The 15296-nt window shown below is 37.8% G+C and overlaps 1 protein-coding gene across 1 annotated transcript in view; it reads left to right on the forward strand.

The window, feature by feature from the left end:
• The first annotated feature begins 754 nt into the window (after nt 1-754).
• Nucleotides 755-15296, forward strand: part of wwox (WW domain containing oxidoreductase) — a 153800-nt gene continuing 139258 nt past the window's right edge. Inside the window, exons 1-5 of the mRNA XM_008411349.3 lie at nt 755-1004; nt 2129-2193; nt 2629-2686; nt 2876-3045; nt 14931-15037. Coding sequence (XP_008409571.1) covers nt 898-1004; nt 2129-2193; nt 2629-2686; nt 2876-3045; nt 14931-15037 — 507 coding nt within the window. The 5' untranslated portion in view covers nt 755-897. The remainder of the gene's footprint in view (nt 1005-2128; nt 2194-2628; nt 2687-2875; nt 3046-14930; nt 15038-15296) is intronic.

The following is a 15296-nucleotide window of genomic DNA, read 5'->3' on the forward strand; positions in this document are numbered from 1 at the left end:
AAGGAATTGAAGAGGGCCTGCTCAGGTTGAGGCCATCAGACAATAACCAGGATCTAAGCTGAAAATCCTGCCTATTATGTTACTTACATGCGAAGTTAATTTCATGTCTTATTTTAGTTTTATTTTGATTGGATTGCAACCTGATGGTATTAGATTTAATGCTTCATCTTTGTTTGCTTATACTATTCATGATTCTTGTTGAAAGTTAAAATTTTTATAGCATGATCCAATGTGCTTTAAAAAAACAACAACAAACAAACAAATAAAAAAAAACATGCGAATAAAAAAAAATTATTATTCCTTTCATCTATCACCAATACCTGGTTGGTTACAGGTTACATCCAGCTGTCATCGGACGAAAGGACGAAAGGTATGGAGTTAAATTTGTTTCACAATTATTCAATCAAAAAAACCTAATGTCAAAAAAATAAAATAAAATTGTGATCAAAACTTTTAATGTCAAAAAAAAATTAAAATTGTGATAAAAACTTTAACTTTCTTTTAATCACTAATTTTTATCTCATGGAGTGAAAAAGTTATTTGCAAAGATTTGAATTTTAATTTAATTTTTTTACATTAAACATTTTGATCACAATTGTATTTTTTAAATTTGATATTAGTTTTTTTTAATTGAATAATTGTGAAACAAATTTAACTCCATACACTTCTGACACATTTGTGTCCTCATTAAATTATTATTTTTTTTAACAACGCATACGGCACGGATTAATTTCCTCCATATCCCAGAAGGCAGTTCGGCTGTCGTCAGCGTGTTGTTGCGGAAGTGCCGGGTGAGCATTTTTCTGATAGCGTTTTTAATCTGCCTGAGAAGCTATCTTTGTAGCTGTTGTTGTGCTTGTCCGCGAAACAGCGCCGTGTCTGTGGAAAGCTTGAGCGATGGCAGCTCTGAAATACGCCGGTATGGACGATACGGACAGTGAAGATGAGTTACCGCCTGGATGGGAAGAGAGGTCCACCAAAGACGGTTGGGTTTACTATGCAAAGTGAGTGGGAACCTCTGGATGTGCGCTGTCAGACTATCCCTGCAGGACTCAGACGTCAGTGTTATGTGTTAAAATAAACAATTTGCTTTAGCTGCAGATATTTAAGCTTAAACAAAACAAAGGGAGCTCACATAGTTTGGGGGTGGCCTTAATATCTTCTGGATGTAAATCTGTGTGGACAACTTTTTCCACTTAATAAGTAATCGTCGTTCAAAACAGTTTTTTTTGTATTCACTCAGGTTGTCCTTGTCAGAGATTCTGATTTGTTTTATATGCTTTTATAAAACATATAGAGTATCTTCCCCCAAAAAAGATGCAAATGGGATGATACAAATTTTTACTGCATTGTAAATCTGCCAGAAAATCTGTGATGTCATCATCAGGGGACTTTAGATTAGAAAGCCTAATCAGGGTTTGATTGGAGAACTACAACACCTTTCCTGTGTCTATAAGAAAGACAAATTCAGTTGTTTAGAGATATTTTGAGTCAATTGAGACGAAAGGGTCCAATTTTATTACCTTTATTAATAGAATAATGATGTCAGAAGAGGGATTTTCTCTTAAATCTATAAAAGTATACATTTATGTCTTCGGCTTACTGTAGGCATTTAGTTGGGTAACAGTCACATGTATAAAACGGCAATGTAAGGTAAAAAATCTTAGCAAGTACATTCAGTTTAGAATATTATTCTACATTATTTATATGGATCTCAAACTTAAATCATGAAAGTCTTGAAAAGCTTTAAATGTACCTTAATAAAATTTAGAAACCTTGTGTGATATATGTGGAGATCTTTGGAGGCCAGGAATGTTTCAGAGAGAAGATGCTGTAGACTCCTACTGGAAAAGATTGAAGGTGAGGTGTTAGGGGAGACAACATTACGACCAGGTTGCAAAGACGCTGACACGTTGCAACCGAACATTGACATTTTTTTTGTTTCTAACAGATCATTTGTTCATTAGTTGAATTTTGGACACAGATCTCATTAAAAGTCTGCAGATGAAATTCCTTCTTTTAGCTCAGTTTAATTAACACTTGATGTGATATATTTTCACACTAAATACTGTCAAGAGAGGTGGCATGCTGGGTTATGTGGTCCTTATTGTTCCCTTTGTGCCAACAGCCATGAAGAAATGAAGACACAGTGGGAGCATCCTAAGACAGGAAAGAAAAAACGCTGTGCTGGAGGTTTGTCTGGAGTGATGTATTTAATACTGAGATTTCCAAATTGTTCACCTTCTTACTCAAGCTACAAGTTGTTAATAATAATAATAATAATAATACAAACTGAATCATCTACGAACATATTACTTTTATGTTGATAGAAATATTGTTCATTATTTACTTTGATTTCTAAAGATGACCTCACCCATTGATGTGTGACCCCCCGTGGTTTCCCAACCCATATTTTACAAGTCACCTAGCATGTGCTTAATTTTCTTAAGCAGATAGCTTAAGAAAATTATTTTTGTGAACATGTATGAGATCAAATAAAGTTGCGTCAGTGCTCACACATGCTGTCCTTGTGTTGGATTTTTACACATTTGCGTGTAGGAAGCTTGCTATCAACAGATGTTGATATTTATTATCCTGTAACCAAACATATGTACTTTTCTTTTGCAGATTTACCATATGGCTGGGAACAGGAGACTGATGAGAAAGGACAGAAAATTTATGTTGAGTAAGTAAACAAGTTGGGAAAAAAAACCTCTTTGTTGAAATAAAATGTGTAATTTTCCTTCAGTTGTATCTAATTTCCCCAATGGAATAGGATAAAGTTTGCATTGTAAAGTGACTTGAATACTTTTCCATACTCGCCATGGATTCATTGCATGTTCCAATGAATCCTGTGAATTTCTGTCTCTTTCAGTCACATCAACAAGCGAACCACCTATTTTGACCCCCGGCAGGCGTTTACAGTGGAGGACGTGATGATGAAGCCGAAGCGTTACGATGGAAACACTGCTGCGTTGGAAATTCTTCAGGGTCGTGACCTGTCTGACAAAGTGGTCCTCATCACTGGGGGTAACTCTGGTATTGGTAAGTCCCAGTATCTGTTTTATTTCTTTAATAACATTTTTTTTTATGATGGCAGTTGTTTCTGAAACTTAAAAAAAACAAAAAAAAAAAAAACTGCGTTACCACAATATTTCCACCAGGTGGCGACAGTGCACCTCAATAGGAGGATGCTCAAACACAGTGACTCTACTCCCCTTTATGTCCCCATCCTTCCGCAAGCAGACATTCATCAACATTAGCCTCCAAAATGATACACTTAGACTCAACAAATCACTCCTTAATACCGAACATGACTGCATTGAAGTTCATTAGCAGGGCTGAATTGGATGTCATTGTTAACTGTAATAAATGGTATCCATTTGTACCCAGCGAATGCACGGCTCACCATATAATGACCTGGAAACAAATGTATTTCCTTTTTGCTTTAGTTTAGATTAGCACAAGCTCTGGCCATTTGTTCACACATGCAGCTTTGTGCGAGCTAGATAATGACAGCGTGAGGGAGATCAAATAAACATAAAATCATTAATTGTCTTTATATTCAAATTCGTTGTCTATAGGAAAATCACAGCAGCGTAATTGCTGTGCGTGTCTATTATGCGCTGCTGCAGGGCAGAAATATAATATATAGATTTACAGCTGCTCAGGGGCCTTCGCTGAACAAATACTTCATCGAGTCGATGCTCCTGTTTTAATCTTTGCATAGAGTCTTTAGTAATTTCATGGAAAACAGACGAACCATGTTGGGATACATTCATCTGTTATTTTAAAGAAAATCATTTAAGACTTATTTGGAAAAAAGGTTAATTTTATATTTACTCATCCAGAAACTGCATTTGTAGGTGTGGTTCCTGATTTGAACCAAATACGTCCATTTGGGACAAGCATTTATCACAGAAGGATGGACTTGGTGGTGCTATTTTTTTTAGGTGTAAAGTATTCTGAAAAATCTTCTTTGAAAGAGATAAAATTACTTCCTATGGTAAGAGAGTGGTGCCCTTGGAGTTTGTTCCACCTTCAGGCACATTGTCTGTACACGGTGCTAAAAATACTTTTTTAAAGCAGTGAAGTTTGCTTACTCTCACTCTTGGCTCTACTGTATCCTGCCACAGTGCCGATCTCTCAATATTAGACACTCACACTCTAAACATGTTCAAACTTCACAGCACAGGCTCAATTCTCAGTGTATTTTACCGGGATTTCATGTGTTAGACCATTATAAGGTAGTGCAGGATTGTTTTCAATTTCCTTTACATATATAAATCTAAACATATATGCAGTTGAAATGAAGCACTTTTACTTTGATACCTTCAGTAGAAATCCAGTCCAACCAGTTAAAGTCACTTACTTAGTAAATGGAGACCAGTTGTGCGTACCGGTAATATAATCTCAACAGACATAACGTGTCTATGGAGTTGGGTGGAACTTTAACAGTACACCTATTTACTTATTTATTGTTAAAATGTCTGTCTTTTTTTGTCTGTGGAGCTTATTATTCATAACAAAATGTTTTCTTCAGTTTTTTGGAAGAAAAATCGCAAGACGAGGTGTGACAAAACCGACCTTAGGATGGTGCAATAACCGAGCTGGTGTTAAATAGAAAAAAAATTAGCGCTTTTGTCTTCTTTTGTATTATTTAATCCTTATTTTATAGACAGAATTTACTAAGATTTATTGCACTATTCTTATAAACTTTAGTAAAATCTGAAAATAAATGGAAATGTTTATCTAAAGTGTGTTGTGTTTCCGTTTAGTCATTCTGTTAACTTAATATTTTTGTACAATTTAGTTAGGAAGTATATTTAGTCAACATTCAGTTCATAACATTTTGTAAGAGTTGACTAAACTTGACGTAACACATATGACTTAATTTTTTTTTTAAATCCAGCCTTGCAAACTAACTATCCAGCATGTGCTGGATAGTTAGTTTGCAAGGCTGGATTTAAAAAAAAAATATTACTGTTACTGTTATTGTTACTGTTATACTGTTATTGGTTTAATCATTTTTATTATTATTATTATTATTATTATTATTATTATTATTATTATTATTATTATTATTATTATTATTCACAGTAACTTTTTTTTTTTTTGCTAAAATAAAAGACGACTTTAGAATCAATCATTTCATTTATTTCTTACTGGTTTTCACTTTGTGGTGCCAAAATCAATATGTGTTTTTACAAAATATAATTTTGAGAGTGATACTTTTTCATATTTTATCTAAATAGTATGGATAATGAAGAAACCAGAAGCATTGATCAGATATTAAAACATATAAAATATACATATTCCTTTTCAAACAGTGGTACTCCTAAAATAACTTTTGTAAGACATTCAGCATTCATGCTGAACCCCACCATTCAGGAAATATTTAGTGGAGTGACGCTAACCTAACCGCCTTTTACTTTTAAGGAGAAAGAGGGCTTTCACTAAACCAATATTATCTACAACTAACTGCAAAAGGTGCAATATTCCCACCTGTAATTATCTTTTGCAGGAACTGCATAGAAAGAAAGAGGGTGTATGTTCACAGTTTTACCACAAGAGGGCACAGAAGGACTGCTGTTTGGCTTTTAAACCATTATCACGAGAAATTCCTTCTCATGTGTTTCTTTTATTACTTTGTCATGATTAAAAACATAATAATGAAACATAGAACCCACATTTAACATTTGTTGTGAAGTATTTGGTAAAAATAAAGGTGTTTATGTGGGGGAAAAAAAAAAAAATCAGATTTCCTCTGGTCTGTCTCAGGTAGCTACACCCCTCAGACATTTTCATAGTGTATGAATTCTTAATAAACTCATATTAACATAACCTTTGTTTTACTCTGCCCCTTATTAAAAATGCAGCGGCCGTAATTAACAATATTCTTGTAGTAATTGCTTCTTGTTGCGTCGTCCTTTGACGTTCCTAAAGTGAAATGTGGTTATGCCAATTGCTTGGACCCACTTAGCATTTTAATAGCATCAATAGTGTTTTAAAGCACGTGTCAAAGCTATTTCCATGTTCCCCAGCGCTCACGTCTTCCACAGGAAGGGTGACATTTTTATTATTAGTAATGGTAGGATATTATTTAATTAGAAAAATTTACATTTGAGCTCCTTAATTTTACTCTTAATGCATGTGAACATGAAAAGTGCACACATTAATTTATTTATGCGTGAAATACCACGGGTTGGTGAGAAGCCTGGAAGCTCCGGCGTGCCCGTCGGTGGGAGGCGAGACGGTAATGCAGCTCGTCTTGGCGGTGTTTGCAACATTAGTCTTCCTCTCTCTTGCTTTCGGTTGCAAATTAAAAACCTGTAGCGACCTGAGTGGTGATTTTTAATTGTGATAATGGAAATGAATGATCGTAGTTTGTCCCCCACCCCTCCTCTCTCTCTCTCTCTGTACTTCCCAAAGGTTTTCTCTCTCTTTCATAGACCTGTGGTGGTTCACCTGTACCTCTGCATTGATTCCTAAACGGCTGTGACCCAAGCCTGAGCCTCCTATCCATCCCCATTACGCACTCCTGCTCTGGCTCTAATTCCCTGCTATCAGCTAACTCTCAGGTTATTTACTGGCCAGAGGTCCATGGAGCATTTATACTTAAAGGACCTTTCTCATGAAATCTCCAGGCCCCTCCGGTTTGAGAGACAAAACACTTCTTTTTGTGATAAATATAGAATGAATACCATATACGAAGCAGCGGATTTATTATGATCTATATCCTAAAATATGATCTCCGTTAAAGCGAGACTATATTTGTATTGTCATCTGTTAGCACATGCAGTCACATGTGCCCCCTGACAGCTCTTTTGGGAAATATATGTGGGTTTACGTATCCCACAACCTGAGGTGCATCATCAGTCAGCCAGTTGCCATGTTGTCAACACAATGTATGTTTAATAGTGGTCAGAAATAACACGTTGACCCCTGTCTCACCCAGACAGATTATTCAGACAGGCACAACTGCCTTGAATGTGCTTTTTTTTTTTGTTTAGCTCCTGATCCAGCACAATAGATACAAAAAACAAATGTATAGCTACTTTTCATAAAATATCCTAAAACAAACATAAAAAAATATATAATATTTTTTTGGGCCTTTGAACAAACTTTTCACATTCTTATTAGTGGTAAGAATGTGAACAACTTTGTTTTAGCTGTCACTGATTGTAATATTGTTTCAACTTACGTGTCCTTGTTAGAAATTTACAAATGAGGCTTCACCCCCCCCTGCCACACCCCAAGAAAATTCCTGTTATTTTTTTAAAGTCTGACCTGACAAGTTACATTTTAAAAAAAAAGTTTTATTGCGGCTCTAGCTTCCTTTATTAATTAGTAGATGGGCAGAAAGAAAAATGGGGAGAGAGAAGCAGGAGACGTGAAGCAAATGGTCCGGGGGTGGAAGCTGAGCAGGGGACAACTGCGTTGAGGTCTGCAGCCTCAGTTTATGGTGATCTCCCACTGAGCTATGTGATGCCCCAACAATTTAAATTTGATTAGGGATTATGTGACATAACAGAAAAAAAAAACACTGCAGGGTTCTGCAGAGCTCCTAACTTTAAGAAAATGTAGAAAACATAACAAGGGATGAGACGATCCCTTGTTATGTATCAAAGAATATACCCCATAAATGTATCAATTATTAAGCCGAGATAAACATTTTCTTTGTTTTATCTAAATAATGAAATAAATTTTTTTTGTGTTATAACTGCTAATCAGTGATTAGATTTAACCAAAGAAAAAACGGCAAATTCCAATTTTCTGGTTTCCTTTAAGATCTGACATGCAAATTTCCATTTATTTCTACATAAAAAAAAAAAAAAAAAGACAATATATATATATATATATATATATATATTGATGTATATAATGCCAAACTTAAAAAAACAACAGAACTGTAGTTTTCTTGACAAGGTAGCTTGGAGTCTAACTGAAATTGAATGAATAACATGATTATCTCAGTTTATACAGCAAAACATTTTTCCCCAAACCTTTACCTGATTTTCAATGCACTCCAAAAAGTGCGTTAAATTGTCTGATGCATTTACTGCCACAAAATAGTGGTTGTTCATTAGTGGGTGCATTTACTGAATTAAAAAAAAGTAATTCTGTCAGCTGATCCCCAATCAGAGTAAATGAAGGCAAATCTGTCTGATTTCTATTTTCATTTCTGTTTTTTTTTTTTGCTTCTTCTGATCCTAACCTGACTCTCTTCTAAAGCTGCTTTCGTACAGAATTACCTTCTGCTGCAAAAGCTCTACTCGGTATGAATGTATACATTGAAATCCTCTTGTTATTGTTTCAAAGGTGTGTGGTCAGTGCTGGAATAACAGGCAGAAAACACCCCTACTGAGGGGGATTTGCAGAAAGAGCACCTCATGATGTTTTATGTATCTTAATGCATCGCCTCCGCAGTGTTTTAGGACTTTATTTTTATTCATGAAAGACTAACGTTGTTCATGTATTTGCGCTGATCCCACTGTTGTGCTGTGTGGATTAAGTGTCAGGGCCGGCGCTCTCCGCTCTCTGGATGGAGAGATCCCTAAGCGTATTCAGTGAGTCGCGGAGCTGTGGGAGCCTCCGCTCGCAGATTAAACCCGCAGCCGAGCTTTGTGGCTGATCATTAGATTGAGGCAGATTTGTTAGGCATAACTGCCATTAAATTGGCTGCAAAGCTCTGGTATTTACTGCACTGCTGTTTATGAATAAGTACCCCCTTAAAGAGGCGCGCAGCGACGCGTTAAACCCGAGCCTCGGTAAGGAGGGAACTGCATTATTCATAGTGGGAGGAATTAGATGGATAAAAAGATGTTCCTGGAGAAGATGTCTGGGCTTCCGAGTGGCTGTTTTTAGTTCAGATGACATCCAGACTGACTTGAGTGATTTTGTGTGCGGGCACCCACTGAGACATGCAGTCTCTTGCTGAAGTATTCGTACCCCCTGAACTTTTTCACAGTTTGTCACATTACAGTCGCAGATTTGAATGGATTTCAAGTGATAAGTCAACTCAAAATGCAGTATAATTTTAAAGCACTACTCTTCAGCCCCTTTTGTACTGATACCCATAAGTAAAATCAGTCCAACCAATGACCTACACATGCTAATTAATAAGTAACAATCTACTTGTTGGGACTTTTTTTTAGTTCTGTGAGAACGTTAGAGAAACACTTCATCATGAGGACCTAGGAACGCAAGACAAGTCAGGGAGAAAGTTCTGGAGAAACTAAAAGCTGAGTGACGTAGTTAAATAATAGCTTAAACTTTAAATATTTCACTCAGTTTAATCCATCATCTTGAAATTGAAAGATTATCAGACAACTGCAAACTGTGGAGAGCATTAGCTCATGGTAACTCTGGAGGAGCTGCAAAGCTACACACCTCGAGTGGGAGGATTTGTTGGCAGAACTCTTTGTTGTACTATTTACAGATCTGACCTTCATTTAACATTGGGAAGTAGCAACGCAATGCTGACAAAAAGGCCTTAAGAAATCCTCTTGAGTTTGTGAAAAGCCAGGAAATGGTCTTTGCAAACATGTGAAAGACCATAATCAAACTTTTAGGGTTACTTGTGAAATGCTGTGGAAGAGCAATACTGCATGATGAAATGTGGCTGTGGCAACATCATGAGATAGGTTTTCTTCAGCAGAGACGGGGAAAATGATCATTATGTTGATGGGAACACTGATGGAGCCAGGTACAGGACAATTCTGGTAAAAACCCAACCTGTTATATTGGCTGTAAAAGACTTGAGACTGGGGCAGAGGTTTGCCTTCAGGTAGTGGGACATCACTAAAGAAACACACAGAGCTACTCTAAAACGGCTTCACTCAAACCGTATGCATGTGTTCAAAAGGCCCAATCAGAATCCTTAGCAAGAATTGACAGATCTTTCGGACATAGATTTTTTCATGCCCTTTTTGATGAATGTGTTTATTGGCAGCATAATGAAAACAGGTTTGGTTAGTCAAATTGTTCAACTTTATTAGATTTAGATCAAATTTGCTATGAAGACCAACGTGGAAAACACATCATGCTGCTGACACAGAGCTCCTCAATAATAATAATTAAAGCTCTAATATAGCAGAAGGGAAGTGGTTAGTAGGAGAGGATAGAATACATATATGTGATTAAAGGCTGTAGGTAAAATAAAACGAAGGAGTATGAAGTTATTGTGTGTAGTCAAGTAGTTTATAGATCTACCGGGTTTATAGTCTGTACATGATGAGGGGATGAAAGTTACATGATTGGGGGGATTTTTGATGACGGTGCTCAACAGATCTAGGTGCTTGAATAGCCTTCGAGGGGCTGCACAGGTGGGATCCAGTTTGCTGTCGTCTAACTTTGCCATCGTCACTTTCTCTCTATTTGAGACCCGCGGACCGGCGGTGTCCAGTGTGGTGTGTAAGGCCATGATGAGAGACTTTGTTTGGAGCTAGAGGTTGACATAGAGGGTCAGAGAAAGAGGAGGGAGGAGGATGGGTCCCCAGACAGATGACAACATAGGAGAGAAGGGGGGTGCAGGAAGGAGGCAGGAGGGGACAAGGAGGGGTAATGGAAGCACTCCAGGGCTCTCGCCTGGAACAGCTCAACCTTGGGCTGTAATTACCAACCATACATTCCACTTTTGGGGTGACATCTTCCTCCTCTTGGACCAGTGGAGGGGAATTAGAGGGGATCTTAAAAGTCAGAAAGAGTCAGAGAGTTGGGTTTTTCTGTGCTTCTTGGGGGGAAAAAAACAAAAAGACAAAAGAACTCACAACAGCCAATGGAACAGGTGCAAACATCACTCAATCAGCTGTTGGGAGTCGTATTTGGAGTTACTTTGTTGTTTGAAAATTCACCCTCTACATACAACTTTAGAACATTGTATTACTTTCCCCATGTAGTTCAATTACATTAAGCAAAGAAAGACATTTATAAAAAAAACAAAACAAGGTGTTTACAGCCTGCATGTGCATGACTTAGAGCTGATCTGCAGGAAATAAATACACCACTGTTGTCTAACACCAGTGTTTATACACTCGATAACAGGGCTGATTGTTTACATTCGCAAGTACACACTCGTCTCATCCGCCTCAAGAGCCTTCTGTGATTTTACTTTTGTCTCCATATCAACTTTTCTGAATCCAGCTGAAGGTTCTAGCCATGGTGAAAGTTACAATCCTTCTATCAACACTACAAAACAATGGGTCTTGTTAAGAACGTACTTTTTATTTGTTTTTTATGATGAAGTAGTGTGTTTCAAATAAATCAGCAGGTGTGCCTGCATTTAACTCAGCTGTTGTGGAATAACCCACCAGAAGCGAACCACATGGGCAGCAAACCATATTTAAGTGTTATGTTCAAGGTTCAAGACAATACAATTTCATTAAATATTTTTGGGCTTCTCTAATGTTTTTCATCAGTTTTATGTTTCCCCCCCTTACTTCAGTCTTTCCATTGTGACCCAACATTTCTGCACAGTCCTGCAGTCAGTTCATTAACTGTGCCGCTCCTGTGTTTTCCCAAGCACAACTTCAGCTCTGGCGGAGGAGGATTGTAGGAACTCGACGTGTTTGCCCCTCAGGCCTTGTAATGATTTGAATTGACTTCTGATTGCCCAATTGTACTGCAGAGCTTATTTTAGTTAAATGCCTCTTTGGTTGCAGATCAGGAGAGAGAAGGAGCCGGCTGCTCCGTTTGCCAAATAAACACGTTCGCCGACGATGCTGGTAATGATCTCATTACATGGAGCCAATACACCTGTGTACGAGTGGAGGGTGCTGGGCAGGGGATCTGGAGGGGGGCGGCGGGCCAGGGAGGACAAACAAAGCGTGAAATCACTAAATCACACTCATTATTGTGGGATATCAGTGGGGCCAGGATCCTAATGTACCATGAAGAGCATTCACTGCTTAATGGACATTTTACACATTTTTATGCTTTTTATATATTACAGTAAAACACAATTTCAACAACAGCCGAGCCATTTACTGTATTTCTGTTACCTCGTGAAGCCCCACAGCGAGCAAGCACACAACCAGAGGCTCTCCATTTCGTCTCCTGGCTTCTTAAGGCCATGTTCTCTCACTGTGTTTGGGTTTGCTCCGTTTGTGTCTAATTAGACAAAAACAAATCTGGACCGGCGCCGGCATTCTGGGAGGCCTGCCGCGTGTCGCAAAACGGCTCACGGCGTCTGTCGATCCACGAGCGTGGGAGAAACCCGGCGCCTGACCTCTTGTCATGTAGCACCATGAGCGTACAATGCCTGAACAGGATCCTTTCGTTGTACACCTGACCAAGAACTAATTTCACTGCAAGCCCTCTCCACCGGTAACATGGGCAAAGGGGCGGAGAGTCCCTGTTACAGCAACGCCGCTCTCGTTATTTCACAATTAATGTCAAGCCCTTGTTATTTGTCATCGCAAATACATGGCTCCGGTGCAGCTGGCGTTGTCGCTGCCATATTCTAATTTGTCCTCCATTATGGAAAACACTGGTGTCCATTAATTTCACTTTCATGGTTTGTACACACAACAAGTGAGTGTGAACGGTTGTTGTTTACCAGAAGCAACTACTCTTGTCCAATTTATACAGGCTAAAAAATCATGCCGTGTTTTTAAAATTTTTTCTATAAAATGTTGCATAAAGGCTACTAAACAAGACCAGACATATCCTTCAGCTGGTATGTGATATATCCTATTAATCTCCAGCTTTCTGCTTTAAAACTAATTATTTATAGGCCTCTATGGTGCTCTCTCATTTTTTTATTTAAGAAATAATATAATTCTGTATTTCTGAAAAGAAAGTAAAAGTTTTAGAACATTTAAGATAATTGATGTAAATTGATCTAAATTAATAATTTTTTTCCCCTGTGGAAGTTCAGCGCTCTTGAGTTGAAGGTAGATGTGATCATAAAAAAACACAATAAACCAACATCTGTTTTGTTTATAGCTGTGTTTGAGAAATAGCCTGATAAAGTACATTTTGTAGATATGAATGCGCATGCTATTTGTTTTTCTACATATACATAAGGATAAAAGTGGTTAATTACAGTTGTACATTTAGAAGAAAACAAAGCTTTCCCCATCTGAAAAATACTCTTTATACCCGAATCAAAAATTTTAAATGTAGCATTTTAGGTCAAGCTATAACATCAGACCAATAATAATAATAATAAAAAAAATTTATTTACCCATCTAAGTGAGTTTTGAGAGATTTAATTGGTTCTATCCAAGTGTTATAACGCTGGAATGTTTTAATGTTACTTTTCCAATGGAAAGATGATTTGCAGGAAAAAAGTATTGTTGTTTTTCCAGGTGGTTAGCTCCAAGTTTGGCCAGGATAAAAGCATTTTGTATGTCGTCCCTCCGTCAGCTTACTGAGCGGTCTCCAGATATGTCTGAATGTTTTCAAACATATCGCTCAAAAGTTGTCCAAAATTTAAAAAATAATACATTGGAAGGTTTTGCCAGTGTGTATCTTTACAAAGTGTATTTCTTTAAGAGAGGGTAATAATTGTTCTTTTCCTAATGCCTGAAAAGCTGAAACATGTTTGCCTAATTGCTATTGTTTGGTGCTTCTGAACATTAAGTGCTGGAGATGTAAGAATTTACACTTATTTTACTTGAACTGAGCCTGGTTGGAAATGAGTTAATACGTGTATAAAGATTCTGAGAATAAAGCTTCTTGGTGCTACTCCTACAAATATAAAGCCACATTTTGCCCTGTCTGCAATTTTTTAAAACTATTTTTTGGCCAGATTGTTTTTATTTTTATTTCCATTTCTTAGCGCTGACGCGATCTCTGCTCTCAGCCACAGTCCCCTCCATTACACCTAATAAGGTGTCACATAATTTCATTTCCATGCTTCACTTGTCAGAGAGGGATTCCAGTCCTATTCCAATTTTGAGTTTTAATAGATATTAGTCCTTAACACTCTTCTAACAATTAGGCCTCCCAGTTTTGCTCTTAATGAAAATCAGATTAAGACACATAATCTAATTACAGTTCATATTAATTCACCCTCTGATGCACTCTGGCTACTGCGCTGGCCCTCAGTTTGTCAGTCAGGAGCCTCACCCTTATTAAGCATACATAAATGTGTAGTAGTTTGTGTTTAGACTGACTTAGTGCTGCCAAACTTCTCCTCGATGTCGTGAGAGATAGTAAATGTCAAAAGGAAATAAAAATATGGCGAGGGAAAAAGTTGATCTCGTAAATTAATTCAACCTACGGGATGAAATGACCCATTTAGACTTGTAATTTAGAAATGAACTTCTCTCTCTCTATCTCCAGTTTTTGTCAGTTTTATCATGGCTACATGATTTGGATGGAGCCATGAAGCGGAGTCGGACTGATAAATTCTGCGGGTATCTGCAGACCCTCGTTTCATGGGAGAAACGCACTTATCAGAGCCCCGTTTGATGTGCTGGAATATCACACTGTGATTTAGTTTGAACGGCATGTCTGTTTTCATTTGCCTTCTCTCATTATAAACCATTTTTTCTTAATTACTGCCATCACTGTGTAATTATTAACATAATTAACAGCTGATTCCCCCCCTCCACACCCCCTGTATCCCGGTGCGAGCAGCGACGGGTTCCCGGGAGCTGCCGGGCCAGAATCAGAACTTGATCTGAGATGAGAGGGAGAAGTCTTGAGCCACAATGATTCAATCAGTTTCATCACTTCAGAGAGAAATGATTAACTCCCACTGCTAGACCACTGAGCTACTCAATAAAATAAATTATATGGAAAATTGATGAAGACTTTAGTTTGCACCCACACGCCTCTCCACCACCTTATTAGATTCGGCCGCGTAGAATCAAAGATATTTTCAAAATGAAACTAATCTTTGAAGAAATGCTCGCTTTCAAATCATTTTTTTTTTTTTTTAACTACCTCCTACTTTTGTCTCCTCTCTTCTGTCTCAGGCTTTGAGACGGCCAGGTCTTTCGCTCTTCACGGAGCTCATGTGATCCTGGCGTGTCGAAACCTGTCCCGGGCCAGCAAGGCCGTTGGCCTCATACAGCAGGAGTGGGTGAGTAGGACAGCATCTGTCAACGAGTCTTGTGATTTGACTATATTACCTTTATAGAAACCTTTAAGCAGACACGAGCTGTGAGATGGGGACCAGTTTATTTAACTATTTTAATATTTTGAATGACCAGAAACTAGTTATCAGCTTTGTAAACACATCTGATCTGGAGCAAAATCAGGCAAATCGGAAAACTGACCTAAAGTTTAGAAATCTGACAGCATTTGCTGATTAAAGCTCTTGAGATGTTAACAGAATTCTT

Source organism: Poecilia reticulata, chromosome 6, assembly GCF_904066995.2.
Source record: "Poecilia reticulata chromosome 6, P_reticulata-male-v2, whole genome shotgun sequence".
NCBI classification, from domain to species: domain Eukaryota; kingdom Metazoa; phylum Chordata; class Actinopteri; order Cyprinodontiformes; family Poeciliidae; genus Poecilia; species Poecilia reticulata.